The sequence below is a fragment of the Prunus mume genome, linkage group LG2 (genome assembly GCF_029339155.1).
Source record: "Prunus mume cultivar Tortuosa linkage group LG2, ASM2933915v1, whole genome shotgun sequence".
NCBI lineage: Eukaryota > Viridiplantae > Streptophyta > Magnoliopsida > Rosales > Rosaceae > Prunus > Prunus mume.
Window position 1 is genome coordinate 25,626,920 of NC_142699.1, and position 17,096 is coordinate 25,644,015.

General features: G+C 38.3%; 5 protein-coding genes across 6 annotated transcripts; 1 reads left to right on the plus strand and 4 right to left on the minus strand.

The window, feature by feature from the left end:
• Positions 1–267: 267 nt before the first annotated feature.
• CSLD1 (cellulose synthase-like D1) lies at positions 268–4,963 on the minus strand. The gene is made up of 7 exons (XM_008226366.3): positions 4,849–4,963; positions 3,790–4,450; positions 3,029–3,458; positions 2,397–2,798; positions 1,922–2,297; positions 1,391–1,811; positions 268–1,248 (listed from the first exon to the last, which is right to left on the minus strand). The coding sequence occupies exons 1-7, from the start codon at positions 4,880–4,882 to the stop codon at positions 294–296; spliced, it is 3,279 nt and encodes a 1,092-aa protein (XP_008224588.2). The 5' UTR covers positions 4,883–4,963; the 3' UTR covers positions 268–293.
• Positions 4,964–5,104: 141 nt separating this feature from the next.
• On the minus strand, positions 5,105–6,737 carry LOC103324322 (putative F-box protein PP2-B12). Of its 2 annotated transcripts, none has more exons than XM_089046398.1 (3): positions 6,409–6,737; positions 5,897–5,994; positions 5,105–5,715 (listed from the first exon to the last, which is right to left on the minus strand). In XM_089046398.1, the coding sequence occupies exons 1-3, from the start codon at positions 6,685–6,687 to the stop codon at positions 5,310–5,312; spliced, it is 783 nt and encodes a 260-aa protein (XP_088902524.1). In that variant the 5' UTR covers positions 6,688–6,737; the 3' UTR covers positions 5,105–5,309. The 2 variants fall into 2 exon arrangements, with proteins under 2 accessions (XP_088902524.1, XP_008224589.2); XM_008226367.2 differs by having other exon boundaries at positions 5,897–6,015; positions 6,409–6,736.
• Positions 6,738–7,425: 688 nt separating this feature from the next.
• On the minus strand, positions 7,426–10,123 carry LOC103324323 (putative F-box protein PP2-B12). Its single transcript, XM_008226369.3, has 3 exons — positions 8,751–10,123; positions 8,386–8,504; positions 7,426–7,958 (listed from the first exon to the last, which is right to left on the minus strand). The coding sequence occupies exons 1-3, from the start codon at positions 9,102–9,104 to the stop codon at positions 7,517–7,519; spliced, it is 915 nt and encodes a 304-aa protein (XP_008224591.2). The 5' UTR covers positions 9,105–10,123; the 3' UTR covers positions 7,426–7,516.
• Positions 10,124–10,364: 241 nt separating this feature from the next.
• On the minus strand, positions 10,365–12,266 carry LOC103324324 (putative F-box protein PP2-B12). The gene is made up of 3 exons (XM_008226370.3): positions 11,901–12,266; positions 11,321–11,439; positions 10,365–10,974 (listed from the first exon to the last, which is right to left on the minus strand). The coding sequence occupies exons 1-3, from the start codon at positions 12,171–12,173 to the stop codon at positions 10,575–10,577; spliced, it is 792 nt and encodes a 263-aa protein (XP_008224592.2). The 5' UTR covers positions 12,174–12,266; the 3' UTR covers positions 10,365–10,574.
• A 3,662-nt stretch (positions 12,267–15,928) lies between these two features.
• Positions 15,929–16,860, plus strand: LOC103324325 (uncharacterized). Its single transcript, XM_008226371.2, has one exon. It carries the CDS (start codon positions 16,127–16,129, stop codon positions 16,607–16,609), a length of 483 nt encoding a protein of 160 aa, XP_008224593.2. The 5' UTR covers positions 15,929–16,126; the 3' UTR covers positions 16,610–16,860.
• The last annotated feature ends 236 nt before the right edge of the window (positions 16,861–17,096 follow it).

Here is a 17,096-nt window from a genome sequence, read left to right on the forward strand (position 1 = left end):
CCTTTCCCTGGAGAGTGGGGAAGAAAAGGGAAAAAGAAACTTAAGTCAGGAAATATAGGATTTTTGTCAAGTCTAAACATCAGAGATTTGTACCTTATATTAATCTTGGAAAATTTATTTACAGAGATTTGTAGGAATAATTATCTAACATTAGTAGCTGTACTTATAATAGACTTATAGTACATTTGTCATGGCACCAAGCAATGGATGCCACCTGAAGTTCGAAAGGTTTTTCTTCGAATTCAACCTGAAAATTCTTGACATTAGTTTGTATAACCTTAATTTTGTTATCATCATATCTGCATGCCTTGACTGTTGAGGTTGACACCATTTGGAGGATTGATTACTATCCAAAGCAAAGATATTATGATTGCAAGCAGCCCTGCCCAGACATATACAATAGTAGGTATCCTTCCTCTCCTTCCCATCAAGCCTTTCATAAATGGGTACATGTGAGCCAACACCCAGAAACTAAAGAAAAGTCCTCCGAGTAGCTTATTCCATTGGGGTATCACTTCGTATAAGGTCCTTGAGATTCCGATGACCATTGCAATAATATTGATGATTATGATTGTCAGAGGCATTAAGAACAGACTTGTCCATTTGACAACGTAGAGGTCAGCGTAAATGTCTTCTTCGTCTTCAGCTGTAGACTTGGAGGTTAAGGTGAAGTGAATTTCGACACCGGCTACAACTTTGAGGAGACCCTGGATGACAGCTACAAGGTGAGCGCTTGTTCCACCAATGAGCCAAAATTGCTCATTACGCCACCATTCCTCAAGGCCAATGCCAGACCACCTCACTTCAAGTAGGGAGAGCAGACAGAGACAGATAGTGATGATAAGGAGGTAGATAAGGAATGGGACACTTAGGCCTGCAACTATGAATTGACCTGTGAAGAGGCAGAGTGCAGGGAGGAAACAGTAAACAACCAGAAAGATGGATGTGAAGGGATAAATGCCGACGTTGAGGTATGCAATACGCTGTAGAAACTTGAGGCGCCGGCATGCAAGAAATGCATTGTTCCTGGAGTAGAAAATTTCCACTGAACCAGTGGCCCATCGGAGCACCTGGTGCAATCTGTCTGTGAGGTTGATAGGTGCAGTGCCACGGAATGCATCACGCTTCGTGATGCAATACACTGATCGCCAACCACGATTGTGCATTCTGTAACCTGTCACCACATCCTCTGTCACTGATCCATAGATCCAACCTATCCTGTCTCCCCATTCGGTCTTGTCCTCGTACCTGTGTGTGCAAACATAAACTAATTAACCCAAATGATCACAATGTTTTGCGAAACAAGGAAGAGTCTATATAACTGGTCTAGAGCTAGAAAAGTGCTTCTTTCAACTGGTTTATATGCATATATTGATTATGTACCACTTACCAGCAGGAAATGACAGCAACTGCTTCAGCAACAGTTGGGGCATCGAGTGGGGGACGTGGTTCGAGCAGAGCGCCGGGAGGGCGGCCATTCTTGACAGAGGAGTGATCAGCAAGAGGACGTCCGTGATACTCAGCAACGCCTATGGAATCAGTGAACATTTGTGAATTTCCAAACTTCTTGGGAAGGCCTAAGTCAGGGTGAGTGGCCAGAGGTTGTTTTTCTGAGTCGGGTAGATCTGGATCAGACTCTAACTGCGCCTCAATCTCATGGTAATTTGGAGCTGGGGCTTTGATCGTCCCAAACATTCCTAAGTACTCATTTGCCCTTGGCGGGTGGAACCCGTACAGTGCAAAACGCCTGAACATGCACCCAGTTCCCACATACACTGGGCCTTGGAGACCATCCAGGGCTCTCATATTTCCTGTTGTTTTACAATTATATCCAAGCAGTGTCATCACTTTCAATTTCAGTTTAGCTATATATCAAATTCAATTAATTAGCCAAAGTCACGCATGCATGATCAAACATTACCATCAAAGAAGACTGTGTTATGATTTGCATAACGGTCAGATGGATCGATCCCTTCAAATCTCTGAGGGAATTGTATGTAGCAAATCCTGTCTCCACCCCGGTCCATCATGAAGCACATTCCTTCCCTTATAGCCAGAGAGTTATAGATATAATGGTCACAATCCAAGTTAAGTATGAAGGGACCATTAGACAATATTGCTGACGCTCGGACCATGGCATTCATGGCTCCTGCCTTCTTGTTGTGGTCATATCCAGGTCGCTTCTCTCGCGAAACATATGCAAACATTGGGACTCGAATGTCCACCCCTGTGAAGTCTAATTTTTTCTCATCAGGAAAACCCATTACAGCCTCCATCTCTGGGACCTTACTCATTACCTGCATGTATGTTCACGATTATATTTGAGGTTCAAACTCTTAGGACTTGTTTTAGAGATATACATACATATATATAGGTTATTGTTATATATCCATCACCTGTAAGATCCCAGCATGATCTCCTTTTTTATGATCGGCGCAAGGTTCGAGCCATGTTCCTGGCCAATGTGTCCCGTCAGCCATCCACGTTGCCTTAGTGACATTGCTTGCCTCACCATCCGCTGGCTCTGCGCCATCTCCACCTCCACCAATACTTCTCTCCTTGGAAAGCTTCCTTTCATTCATGTCCTCTCTAGAGTTATACATTTCACTTCGCTTGCGGATAACATCAGGAAGACCGTTGATCCTAACTTTAAATTCATCATATTCTCTCTTGATCCAACGGCGATCCTTGACAAAATCAGGCCGCTTCTTGTTCTTGGTGGGGTCAACTTTGCTGTTAAAGTAGCTGTCTGGATTCCTAGGCTCAATTTCATGTTTTCGGCAAAAGGGTACCCAAACCTGCAGTGCATATGAATGTATGTATGTATATTTGGACAATATATAGCTAGAACTAATTAACTGACAGGAATCAAATTAATTCAATTAGCATGACTACTTATTTATGTTTTTTTTTCTTCTTGTGAGGATAGCATGATTATTTTTTGGATAAGAAATTTACTTGCATGACAAGTTTCATGTCATTATTTAATTTTTTACCACCACTAATGAAATTACAATATTGAACCAACCTCAGCAAAGTCAACAGCCTCGGCCATGGCCTCAAATGTGAGAATGGCACCACCATCATCTGAAATATAGCATGAAAGCTTTTCCACGGGATATTGAGCGGCAAGGACGGAAAGAATGGTATTGGCAGTGACAAGAGGTGGTTCCTTCTCAGCGTCGGCAGTGGAGATGAAGACATCAACACCGGGGAGGTCAGAGCGCCCAGTAGGGTTGGTGGGAGAAGGTTGCTCAAACTTGTCATGTAGAGCAGCCAAGTCCGTGGCACGATTTATGGGGTTCTGCTTGGGAAGAATGTCTAAAAGCCATGAGAATGCAAACCAAATCTCACAAACTATGGACATGCCCCATAGCCACATTGCATCCGGGTTTGGATTCTGGACTCGCCATAGTAGGAAAAGGAACAGTACTATCAAACGGATGACCACCAGTAACCTGCATATATGTACAAATTAAATATGCTGGACCTGCTAATGCCTTGGCTCCTCATGGAAATGATTGTTTCTTCTCTTAGTTGGTGGGAAGGCATTCTGTCTCTATAGTCGGATCTTTTGGGTATACCCAATTATTACAAAGCCATATTTGGGGAGGGAATCGTAAACGAAACCTGGGATGCTCTTAACCACTTGAGCTACAATTTCGTTACTTTCTTATCTTATTTTTAATCCCCTTGACTTTGTATCTTTTTGTGAGATTTCATTAATTAATGGACACAATAATTGAATTGTTTGTTAAGGAGCTAGTTATTGATGAAGCAGGTAGGTACCTGTAAGGGCTAAGAATAGCAGGGGGGATTTTAACCTTCCTGGTGAGTGGCTTCCATGGTTTGTCAATAAAATCCTGCATGCTCATTTCGACTTCCGGTCCATACTTGTTCTCTTGCTTCTCTGACCAATATGCGTTTCCAATTCCATACGTTCCTTTGGTCTCAAACAACCAACGATTATGATCAAAGTCCCCAGTTTGGCTTCTCAACAGTATTGATTTGTTATTAGATGAGTTCATCACTGACATTCTCCTATCCGCCTTTGCAGCTTCACTATCACCCCCACCATCATCGTCGCCCCCTCGCCTAGACTCCGCTCCAAACCGTGATGGCCCATATAGCCCAGGACCATCAGTTTTTGAATCCGAGGCCGTTCCTGCGCCTGATGACCCCGCCATTGGCTGGTTGTCCGGTGTAGGAGGCATCATCACGGTGTAATTGATGTAGTCATTTTCGCCCGAGAATTCCCCGCTCATGTCCAAATCGTCGTCCCGAGACAAGCTCATCACACGCCCACTGGACGTGCGGCGGGCAAATTTGACCCCCTGCGGTGGACGGCCTGCAGATGAGGGTGAGGACGACATTGTTTTCTTTGATGAGTTTGATGAAGTTGCCATATCTGTGCTGTTGATGTTGTGATGCTTTTCCGATTGTATTTTAGCTACAAGACCCAGATGACCACATTTAACATTAACGGATTACTTGCGGCGCACGTTAAAATCACAAGTACGGAATAATTCCATGTCGGGGAGATAGAGGCGAGAAGATGAAATGGAATGGAAAGTATGGAGAAGGAATTGGATATGTTGAATCACTGGTTGAAGGAAAGGCCAAATATGGTTGATAAGTTGAATGGTCTGCAATTTGCTTCTGTTTTTAGCGTTTTTCCCTGGCACCGGATGTCACTCCCTTGTTTCAATCTCAATCTCAAAGTTCATCAATACGCGTAACGCGTTTAAGTTTTAAAAATGTTCTTTTTTAAATAAATATTTTTTTCCCCTGCATTAATTAAGAAACGGTAACAAGGGGCTTGTAGCTCAAGTGGTTAAGAGTATTTACCTCTGCATTCTAGGTCTAACGTTGGATTCCTCATCACCAATATTGCTTGTACAAAAAAAAATATAAATAAGGTCAAAACTGTAAAGAAACAATCCCACAAATTAAAATTTTGAAAGACTCCCTGCAGTTCTCACCAAGTTCACTAACCGCGTTTTTATCACAAAACAACCCTGAATAGTCAGGGGGAAAAAGAAAGAACACTAATATCATCGATGCAATGGTAAAGGTTATTTGTGCCCACAAAGCACATTACCAATAAAAAAAACACAAATCTTATCATACAAACTAGTAAAAAATACATTAGAATAAACCATTACTAGTTTATCTCTGGGAATTTTAGAAAACTAGGCAAGTTTTGGACAATAATTTCATAGGACACACCAAAAGAAAAGACTGAAGCGCCTACAAGAGGATGAGAAATGGCAAGGCAATGTTACTCCCACTACCTCCTGTGAATTCCTTCACTCTTTGGGCCTAAGCTCAATGCCTTCCACAATGAGGCCGCTCTTCGTGTTGTAATTACTAGTTTCCATTAGACTACACACTACAGTAGCATTATCTTCTTCGGTGACAAACTCACCCATCTCAATCTCAAACCACCCATCGCCTCTGTATCGAGCATGCGGAGGAGCTGTATCTTCATAATTTACAGGGTCTAGGATCACACTATGCTCAACCGCAACTGCGCTATGTTCATAAGCGACACGCAATGTAACAGGAGTTGCTGCAGTCTCTGGATTGTCTTGTGATGAGAGCTGATAGACAAAATAAGCTGCATAGGTTGTTCTTGGGGACAAGTTTTTAGTCTCTATGTATCCCTTGATGTCAAGCCACCATACATAATTGAGCTCAGCCACTTGGGAAAACCTGTCATGTGATTCACATATAACATATTCTTTCTGATGCTTTGGTCATAAAGTATCCAATTCCAATAAAAGATTACTTATCCTACAACTCAGGTATGATTTAGCATCACTCAAAAATATAATTGAAGTGATATTTAGTAAGATAATGGTGGAGAGAGAGAGGGAGAGAGAGAATAGAATACCTAGACTCTGGTAGAGATATCCACTGCCAATATTGGGTTGTATCTCCCCATATAACTGAAAGCCCTCTTGCCCCTACCATATAACATTTTTTGCCACTCTGCTTTTCCAGTGCCATGCTCTGTGTCAGAAAAAAAGAAGCTTGGACGATGATCTTGTCATCCATTATTCATAATTAAAGTAAATACTGCTAACATTTTACACAACACTCAGGTAGCCATAGCCATTGATATCATGGATCATCATCAGTCTTTTCATGAATTATCTAAAATTGTCAAACAAAATTTCTTTTTTCTTAAATAAATAAAATAGCAAATTTAGTAAAGCATATCAAAGAATGAGATTTCTACTACATAAATTGCAAAAATCTCCTAGTATCTAAAACCTATGAAATCATTGAATCCAATGGCAATGGGTGATGATGACCCAAGAGAATTCTTGATTCTTTAAGGAAAAGTGATAAATCATAGAAATTTAGTAAAAAAAATGAATGAATGGGGTTTGAGTTAATTACCATGTTACCATTGCCTATGATGACGGGGTGATTGCAAAGATGAAAGTAGAGATCCTTCTTGGACAAGGAGTTTAAAGAACTGGAAATGATTTCCTTATAATCCTGGGGCAGAAATCTCTCCCACACAATATCATAATCCGCAGCAATTCGAAAGAGATGAGAGACCAGCGATGATCTGCATGCATCCAGAGGGGTTGTGCAGGAAACGATGTGGGAGATACATTCTGCAGGCAACATGCTGATGATACTCATCTCTGCTTCTGCTTCTGCTTCCTTCATTTTCTTATGTCGATCGTCTCTCTTTCCTTCCTTTTCCTCGAGTTGAGCACAATTCCAAGTCAAGTCAACCCACTTAACCGACAAAAACCTTTTTTTTTTTTTTATAATATTTATTTTAATTTTAATCGACGGAACAAATTCACGATCTGCTCTAGCATTGGGGATGTGGCGACACATGTAACTCAAACATTGGGGGAGAATACGCCTTTTTATTTCATTTTTTATAACTTGTCAATGGGGTCTGTATTCATGCCTTTTATTTTATTTTTATTTTTATATAACTTGTCAATGGGGTCTTTAATAAACAATAAATAAACTTGTCAATGAGGTCTAGCCTGAGTTTTTTATAATAAAAAATAGTCAAAATTTACCCAATGCTTTTATAAATGTTATGGTCCTCCCGATTACTTTTGCAGCTAGTGCTCGTTTGAATTTTTTATATATTTTATGAGATGTCCCTACATATAAAATTCTAGCTCCGCCACTAATTGGCTGGGTTGATGTCAAACTAAAGGGCTCAAACATTTGTTGGATACAAATGAAGCGCAATAGGGGACCAAATTGGCAAACTAGAGGGGGCTTCCAAGGCCAAAATTTGTTATTTAAAGTGACTACTAGTGATAAAAGGATAACAAACTCTTTTAATGTTGCGTCTGCCACATGGCGGCCAAACATATGAAGGGAAATTTTTTTACCGAAATAATAGTGTAGTCATAAGTTAAGCACTTGACAATAAAATTGGATGAGCAACGAAGATTATTTTGAATGAATGTTAAATGAAACGCAGAGTCTCAGTTAAGCTCAATGCCTTCTACAATGAATCAATCCTTCATTGTTTGGGCCTAAGCTCAATGCCTTCCACAATGATGCCTCTCTTACAGAAACTACTAGTTTCCATTAAACTACACACTACAGTAGCATTATCTTCTTCAGTGACGAACTCACCCATCTCAATCTCAATCCACCCATCAAGTCTGTATCGAGCTTGCGGACCAACTCTACCTTCAAAAGTTAGAGGGTATAGTGTCACACTACGGCGGCCTCCATAAGATAGAGGGTCTAGGATCAGACTATGTTCAACCGCAACTGCGCTTTTTTCATAAGCGACACGCGAAGTAATAGGAAATTTTGGTGTCCATGTAACGTGTTCTGATGTGAGTAGATAGACAAAATACGCTGCATAGGTTGTTCTCGGGGACAAGTTTTTAGTCTCTATGTATCCCTTGATGTCAAGCCAGGATATATAATTGAGCTTAGACACTTGGGAAAACCTGTGATGTCAAGCCAGCATCAAAATGTCAATACAATATTCTATGACTATAAACTCCACTCAGTGATAGTATCATGTCAGGGATTGAAGGTAAGCCAGAGCTACTTTACTTTCTCATAACCATGCTTATGCATATCATGAGGGAGAAGAAATTGTATATCATGGGGATATCACTCTTCTGCTATCCCTATCCAATCACATTCCGCAATGTGGAAAAGTTATCATGCGTGACGAAATATAATTGGTTGAGGATAGCAAAACATACTATCCCCTAGATATACAAGTTTTTCTCATTCTATAACGACATTATATATGTCAAACCCCACAAACTCACTATAAAGGCAAAAAAATCAAACCTTCACAAGGTAAATCACGAAAAAAATAAGTGATATTTAGTAAGATATTGGTGGAGACTGGAGAGAGAATACCTAGACTCTGGTATAGATATCCATTGCCAACATTTTGGCGTATCTTCCAATATAACTGTAAGCTCTCTTGCCCCTAGCATATAACTTCTTTTGCCACTCTGCTTTTGTAATGCCGTGATCTGTGTCAAAGAAAAAGAAGCTAGGATGTTGTCGTCCATTATTCATAATTAACGTAAGTAATACTGTTAATATTTTGCACAACACAGGTAGCCATTGATATCATGGATCAGTCTTTTCATGAATTAACCTAGCTATTCATGCCACACAGTAACCTAGCTAGTATCTAACACCAAATGGTGACCCAAGAGAATCAAGAAATTTAGAAATCATAGAAATGAAAAATGAAAGGGGTCTGAGTTAATTACCATGTTACCATTGCCTCTGATGATGCGGTGTTTGCAAAGATGAAAGTAGAGATCCTTCTTGGACAAGGAGTTGGGAGAAGTGGAAATGATTTCCTTATAATCTTGGTCTTGGGGAAGAAATCTCTCCCACACGATATCAGAATCCGCAGCAATTCGAAAGAGGGAAGAGACCAGGGATGATCTGCACGCATCCAGAGGGGTTGTACAGGAAACGATGTGGGAGATGCACTCTGCAGGCAACGTGCTGATGAAATCCATCTCTGCTTCTGCTTCCTTCCTTTTCCTACGTCGTCGATCGATCCAAGTCTCTTCCCTTCCTCTTCCTGGTGATGTTCTCTTCATATCACACATCATACAAACTCAACTTACTATACTAGGAGATAGTCATCCTCACGCCCTTGCTATTACAATAGACATGCAACAAACCAATCACCCACAATAAAGCCCGCAACTTGGTGTATTGTATTATGACTCGCTCTAATTCGCTGTATGGGAACTGTAAAGAAAAAATATGCGAAGGTAAACTCTCTTTATAGGCTGTGAAACCCTAAAAATGAACGGGCCTGTAAATGGATTACATTTGGATTGGATCGACCATTTTATATTTTATAGACTTTTATAAAATCGTAATTGAAAATACCTAAACTTTTAAACTTCTTTAAAATCTTTTAAGATCTAAATTGAATATATCCATTATCATACTTAACTAAACAAATTGGGACAAGATTATTATCGCATTTATTTAAGACTTTTTTTTTCTTTTCTTTTTTGAGTACAAGCGATAGTCTAAACTAGATAAAGGAGAGGGATTTTCATTTTCTCACACACGATGCCATGGGAATTCGAAACTAAGACCTCGCAAATCAATGCCGTTTTTCACTGGACTAGATTCCATTAGTGCATTTATTTAAGACGTAGAAAAGATTAAAATCTCATTAGTAACTTCATTATTTTATTTTATTTTATTTTATTTATGTTTCATTCTTTTAGAAAAGAAAATATCACACTCTGCTGCTCAACCGCAACCCGCCATGTTCTTCGTAAGCAAGACGAAGTGTAACAGGAATTGTTGCAATTTCTTGATCGTAGTCTGATGAGAGCTGATAGACAAAATAAGCTGCATATAGGTTGTTCTGTGATTCGATTCATTCACATATATATATATATATATATATATATAGTTATATACACATCAAAATGTCAATGCATTCAATCTATGAATCATGCTAGCTTCTTCTGAGGACACTATAAGTATACAATGGAAGATTACTTATATCCTACACCTACAACTCATGTATGAATTAGCATCACTGAAAATACGTAATGGATATTGTGGTAGAGATATCCATTTCCAATATGTCCAACTGCAAGCCTCTTGCCCCTACCATATGACAATTTTGCCACTTTGCTTTTCTAGTACTGCCATGATCTGTTCTGTGTCAAAGAAAAGAAGCCTAGCCATTGATATCATATCATCAGTCTTTTCAGAGTCTCTGTTAACCGATTAAGGTAATGAATAGTTAGATTTTAGTGCAAAGTCCTTCGCGGGCATTTCTCTCAAATATTATCTATGCAATGGTAAGCGTTTATTTGTGCCCTGCCCACAATAGATGCTACATACAAAATTATTATATAAAAGAAACCATAACTACTACTTCATCTCTTGGAACTGTCTGAGATCTAGCAAAGTTTTAGACAATAATTTCAAAGGGCACAATAAAAGACGGAAGCTTACTAGAGGATGATAAATGGCAAGGCAACATTACTCCCACTCGTTTATAAAGCTTTCTTCCCCTCCTGTGACTTGTTCATGGAATCAATCCTTCATTGCTTGGGCCTAAGCTCAATGCCTTCCACAATGAGGCCGCTCTTACAGAAACTACTAATTTCCATTAGACCAAACCGCACAGTAGCATTATCTTCTTCAGTGATGAACTCACCCATCTCAATCTCAATCCACCCATCGCCTCTGTATCGAGCTTGTGGAGGAGCTATACCTTCATGAGTTATAGGATCTAGGATCACACTACGCTCATCTGCAGTGCCTTGTTCATAAGCAACACGGAACCTAAAAGGAGTTGTTGCAGTCCGTGGATTGTGTTCTGATGAGAGCTGATAGACAAAATAAGCTGCATAGGCTGTTCGTGGGGACAAATTTTTAGTCTCTATGTACCCCTTGATCTCAAGCCACCACACATAATTGAGCTCAGCCACTTGGGCAAACCTGTGATGCGATTCATTCACATATAAATATGCATCACGTAGTAATAGTAATCATGTCAGGGTTTAGAGGTGGTACTTTCTCTGAACCATGCTTCTCTTCTGAGGACACTATATATGTCGAACCCCACAAACTCACTATGAAGGCAAAAACATCACACCTTCGCAAGGCAATTCATACTTAATCAAAATCTCAACGATATTACATATTCTTTCTGATGAAGGGCCTTTTTTGGTCACAATCTACATTAACCATATTCTTTCTTATGCAGGGTTTGAATTAGCATCACTCAAAAATATAATTGAATTGATAAATAGTAAGATAATGGTGGAGAGAGAGAATCGAATACCTAGACTCTGGTAGAGATATCCATTGCCAATATGGGGGTGTATCTCCCCATATAACTGTAAGCTCTCTTGCCCCTACCATATAGCATTTTTTGCCACTCTGCTTTTCTAGTGCCATGCTCTGTGTCAAAGAAACGAAGATAGGAAGGATGTTGCTTGTCATCCATGGTTCTCAATCATAGTATAATAGCATACCATTAATAATTAGCCATTGATATCATCAGTCAAACTTAGCTATTCATGCCACCCAGTGACACTAATCTCCATAGACAGAAAATCAAGCTTGTTGATGTTCAAATTTCTTTTTTATTTTTGTAAATAAAATAGCAAATTTAGTAAAGCATCTCCAACAATGAGTTTTCTATTATATATAATTGCAAAAATCAAAAGTTCAAAATAATTCAAAAAGTTTTTTTTTATTCTCTTAAATCAAACATCTTTCCGAGTATCTAAAACCAATTAAATCTTAGAATCCAATGGCAATGGGTGATGATGACCCAAGAGAGTCCTTGATTCTTTAAGGAAAGGTAATAAATCATAGAAATTTAGAAAAAATGAATGAATGGGGTTTGAGTTAATTACCATGTTTCCATTTCCTATGATGATGGGGTTATTGCAAAGATGAAAGTAGAGATCCTTCTTGGACAAGGAGTTTAAAGAACTGGAAATGATTTCCTTATAATCCTGGGGCAGAAATCTCTCCCACACAATATCAAAATCCGCAGCAATTCGAAAGAGATGAGAGACCAGCGATGATCTGCACGCGTCCTGAGGGGTTGTGCAGGAAACGATGTGGGAGATACACTCTGCAGGCAACATGCTGATGATATTCATCTCTGCTTCTGCTTCCTTCATTTTCTTATGTCGATCGTCTCTCTTTCCTCCCTCTTCCTCATCTTCTCTTGATATCTCAGATCATTTGTTGCTTTCAGGTGTGTAGGTCCCTTCATAGTGCGGGGAATATTCTTTGCCGCAAGTTTAGAAATTTGGGAGAGACAATTTTCACTCGCATCAAACATGAATAATACTATTTTAATATTCCCAATCAACAACGCTATAACATGCATGATAATATTTTCACGTGACATAACATTAATGATTTTTTTTTTTTTTGGTCTAATTAATGGTCGGAAATAACAAAATAAAGCATTATCCCCATTGTAGGCCCGGGTGTGAAGACAACTAGGAAAACTACCCCCAATGACGAATCATTTAATGATTTGAGCATTGCAAGGAATAAACATATGAGAGATGTTAGAATACCTTTCAAATTTCAAGATGAGTGTATTTGATGACATGTTCTCTAATTCGTAATCGAAATTAGTATAAGGAGTTGAATTTTGATCATATATTACTCATGTGTTTACTTCACATAAAGAAATGAAATTACAATAGGGCCCACACTAAATTAGGTTGAGGTGTGCAAGATCCAATCCAATTCAATCCAATCTAATTTTAATAAGCTTAATTGATTTGGCTAATTGGATTGGATCCCTTAAATTTTCAAAACCGACATGACTGGATCGGATGATGGCTTTGCTTGTGAGAATCTAATCCAATCTAGTTAGTGCCCGTTTGGCATTGCTTATTTTGGGTGATAAGTGATTTTAAAAAAATTTGGGAAGCCCAGCCCGTTTGGTAAACTACATAAAATCACTTATTGTTAAAAATTGTTGTGAGAGAAAGCTATAAGGGAAAGCAGCTAATGAGGTGCTTTCATTTTTGATTATGCATGAATCATTTTCAAAGAGACGTTGGGTTTAATGATTATATAGCAATTATTTTTTGATTATATTGGAATTAGTACCGACAACACTTTTAACAAAAAGTTTACCAAACACCAAATTGCTTTATCTCGCAGCTGGTTTTCTCACAATAAATCTGACACGATTATTTTCACAGCACAGCAATGCCAAATTGGCCCTTAGTTCATGCTTCTTTTGCTTATAATTCAAAAAGTTATGAACATTTTAAGTCATTTAATGGAGTTTTATGCTTAATATTCCATAGAATCAAAACTTTTCACTAGCATTACATTTACATTTTACATTTAAGTCTATTAAAATGTTTGATTAGATTAAACATAATAATAAAATGTTTTATATTTCATTATTCTCTTTTTTAATTATTAAAACCGATCATCCAATCCAATATCAATTCGATCGGATCAAATTTGGATTTAAACCTCTAATTCGATCGGATTGGATTGAAAAAATCATAATCCAATTTATTTCGAATTGAATGCGGACTGGATAAATTACATTGGTTTCAAACTGGTGTACAAAATAAATTGAGAAAATGTAAATTGTAATGAGGGGTATTTTGGAATTTGAAAAGTACAATAAATCATATTTTATTAGGTCACATGCTGAATTGGGTCCTTGTCATAAGGTTTTACATATACAAATCTTATTAGGCCTAGCTCAATACATTCCACAATGAGGCCGTTGTTACTAGTTTCCATCACACTACACTCTATAGTGGGATTATGCCCTTCATTGAAGAAGTGACCCATCTCAATCTCCATCTACCCATCTCCTTAGTCTCGAGCTCCTGGAGGCATACCTTGTGGAGGGTCGAAGATCACACGATGCACACCCAACACTATGCCTTGATCATGTTGGCGAGATATCCTAGCCCTATTAGGATATTTCCTTCTTATTCTATTAGGATTTTATTTATTTTCTTTTGTATAGATATTATGTAATTAGGACTTTTCTTATTTCATAGTATAACCTTACTAGGGTGGTAACCTTGTATTATAAATACCTCCTTTCGGAGAATGAAATATATCCGAAAATATTCTACCCATATTGTTTGACTTGGCATCAGAGAGGGTTTATTGACTGAACCTTAATTACTGAGCCTTTACCCTTACCCCTTATGCAACATATAGTGTTCACATGTTGGGCTTAAATGTTTACCCTTACCTAATACGTGGTGCTCACGTGTTGGGCTTGAATGTTTAACTCCGATGTGGACTTAGCTTTACGTGTAGCCTACTATGTGGTGTTCCCACGTGAGGGGGTGTGTTGAAGAATATGAGTCCCACATCGGAAACTTGACTAAATAAAATACAAAATATAATGAATGGTTCTACTACTACTAACACCGAAGCCTTTAGTGATAAAACCTCACACCTATTAGACTTTGTAGGTGGTTAAGTTGGGAACAATGTCGGTGTTATTAGTAATAGGTTGCTAGTCCGTCTCTTTGAATTTAACAGATCATAATTGATGCGCATCATGATTGGTACTCTCTCAAACCCGCTTTTGGATTCCGAGAGCCGATAGACTAGGTAAGCTGCGTAGGTTGTTCCCGGGGACAAAATTTTAGTCGCTATGCGTGCCTTGATATCAAGAAACCATGAAAGTTTGGGCTCAGCCACTTGGGAAAACCTGTGATGTAGTTCACATATGAAGCAAAATCTCAAGGGGCTATAACAACAACATTGTTGAGACTTGAGAGTGATAAAAGATCTTACGCATTCCAGTTAGAAATGATATTCATCATGTTTTAGTTCATTTTAATTGGAGAAGTTTGATCCAGTCTAGTCTACTAAATATGGCGTAATAGAATAGGACTGGTGGTGGGTCTCAAATGCCAATACCACCACTTACTCACTCACTTTTTATGTTTCTATTTTCTTTCATCTGGAAGCACCAACTATTACCACGCAGTCATTGCCATATAAAAGACACATCTTTTTTTGCGTTAAATAATTTAAATCAATATTTCGAAATTTTGATTCAGCAATTTACATTGATCCTAAAATATTATGGCTTAACTTCTTTAGGAAATTTTGGGCAACTGTCCATTCCAGTATGATTAAGGAATTTTCACCCACATATATTACAATCGAAATTGGCTCTGCAAATAATTATATAAAGAATATCTTTGCAAAACAATCCAACTGGATATTTTATTTTATTTTTTTATTCAAAAATAAATTTCATTAGATTAACTTCAACATATTTTCTATCAAATAATTATAAATAGATATTTGAATTGAGCTATATTAATTATTGAAATGTGAAGTTTTATGGCATGTTGAGCTTTATGATGGTTTCGTATTCTAGAAAATTATTTAACTATGAAGTAAGTTGTGAATTTGTTGGTTGTAATTAGGCTAATAATGTTGAAAAATACAAAAGGAAAAAGAATTGAGTTTAGGCCCAAACTGCCTTAACCAAACCATCTTAAATTGGTTTGGTTTGGTTCATTTCTTCATTAATTCTATTAAAACCAAACCGAATTAAGCCGTTATACTTGTAATTTATTTTGTTATAATTTTAAAATAAAACCGATCCAATCCGAACCATACTCACCCTTAGTCTTAATTGAATTAAGACGTAATCATGAGAGTTTTAATTGTTACCCAAACTTTTGATTTTAAAGATCATCAATATTTATTTTATTTTGATTTTTTATTATAGGGTTTTCTTAATTTTTCTCAATATTTTTAAAAATAAAATAATAAAACAGAAGTAAAAACAAAAACAAAAGCAAATTGGTACACACGCATTTAAGTGGTATTTTATTTTTATTTTTTTAATGAAAAAGAAGTTGTTCATAGAGGCCGGCCCTCTAAAATAAAATCCAAAGGAAATGAGCCTGGGCCTGAGCCGGCCCGGCCAATATTCCACTTCTCAGTCCACCAATCTTGGTAGGTTTTGAGCAGTCATGGGTTTGCCTTGACCAGCCCTTCTCCTGTTTTCTACCGCCACCCACAACAACAATTCATAACTCAACCATTCCCAGCGATCACCACCACCAAGCACATCGCATCAAACCATAAACCCTACCTGATGGCCGATTCACCTTCTAAAACCCTGGAACACCAAGCTCCAACGCAGGCCTCAAATACCGAATCAGATTCCAAACCCGTAGACGAAGAGAAGCCCCAGGAAGCTGAAGGGAATCCACAGAACGCGTCTAAAGAAGAAGAGGAAGCGGAGGACGATGAGGAGGAGCCCGGTGAATGTGGGTTCTGCTTGTTTATGAAAGGCGGTGGCTGCAAAGAGAGCTTCACAGCTTGGGAACAGTGCATTGAAGAGTCTGAGAAGAACAAGGAGGACATTGTTGAGAAATGCTTTGAGGTCACTTCGGCTTTGAAGAAGTGTATGGAGGCTCATCCCGATTACTACCAGCCCATATTGCAGGCTGAGAAGGCCGCTGAGGCAGAGGCTGTCAAGGAATTGGAGAAGGAAAAGGCTGCTGAGAGCTCCAAGGATCAAAATGCCGCCGCTTCGGAGCAGCATTCGGATTCCAGTGGCGAGAAAGATGCATAGCCGGTTAGGTGCTTGTTGATTTGTCTCTGTCAACTGGAAAAGAAAAAGTATATGATTTTGTACCTTTTCACACACCTAATTGGTAAGCATGGTCAGTCGTCGAGATTTTTGGAAATTATTTTAGTTGCGGATATGATTAGTGGAAATTCAGAGACTTGAAAATCAAAAGTGTTTGAAAACTTGTAATTTCTGTGATCACAATAATTTTACTTGGATAAAACCAATAACAATCACTATTTTTCAATTTATAACTGACTCTGTTTGTGGATCAATTAGTTGCTGTCAAGTTTCTGGGTTTTTGTTTCCAAAGCAATGCTTTGTGTTTGTCTTTCTGTTTGAAATTTTGTTACAAGTATTTGCTATGTGGTGGTGACTTGATCACGTTTGCACATGAATAGTGTGTCTTATATTTGATTAGTCATTCAAGTTGATGAGATGGAATCATCTTCTATCTGATTATTGCTGATCTTAAGGCCTTTAGCTGGAG

Coding starts and splice junctions, on each gene's coding strand:
- LOC103324325 (XM_008226371.2), top strand. CDS start 16,127: ATGGCCGATTCACCTTCTAAAACCCTGGAACACCAAGCTCCAACGCAG.
- LOC103324324 (XM_008226370.3), bottom strand. CDS start 12,173: ATGAAGGAAGCAGAAGCAGAGATGAATATCATCAGCATGTTGCCTGCA. Junction 11,440..11,900: donor TCATAGGAAATGGAAACATG/GTAATTAACTCA, acceptor TCTTTGACACAG/AGCATGGCACTAGAAAAGCA. Junction 10,975..11,320: donor ATATCTCTACCAGAGTCTAG/GTATTCGATTCT, acceptor ATCGCATCACAG/GTTTGCCCAAGTGGCTGAGC.
- LOC103324323 (XM_008226369.3), bottom strand. CDS start 9,104: ATGATGTGTGATATGAAGAGAACATCACCAGGAAGAGGAAGGGAAGAG. Junction 8,505..8,750: donor TCAGAGGCAATGGTAACATG/GTAATTAACTCA, acceptor TCTTTGACACAG/ATCACGGCATTACAAAAGCA. Junction 7,959..8,385: donor ATATCTATACCAGAGTCTAG/GTATTCTCTCTC, acceptor TTGACATCACAG/GTTTTCCCAAGTGTCTAAGC.
- LOC103324322 (XM_008226367.2), bottom strand. CDS start 6,687: ATGAAGGAAGCAGAAGCAGAAGCAGAGATGAGTATCATCAGCATGTTG. Junction 6,016..6,408: donor TCATAGGCAATGGTAACATG/GTAATTAACTCA, acceptor TTTCTGACACAG/AGCATGGCACTGGAAAAGCA. Junction 5,716..5,896: donor ATATCTCTACCAGAGTCTAG/GTATTCTATTCT, acceptor ATCACATGACAG/GTTTTCCCAAGTGGCTGAGC.
- CSLD1 (XM_008226366.3), bottom strand. CDS start 4,882: ATGAGGAATCCAACGTTAGACCTAGAATGCAGAG. Junction 4,451..4,848: donor GTTAGACCTAGAATGCAGAG/GTAAATACTCTT, acceptor TGGGTCTTGTAG/CTAAAATACAATCGGAAAAG. Junction 3,459..3,789: donor GCTATTCTTAGCCCTTACAG/GTACCTACCTGC, acceptor ACATATATGCAG/GTTACTGGTGGTCATCCGTT.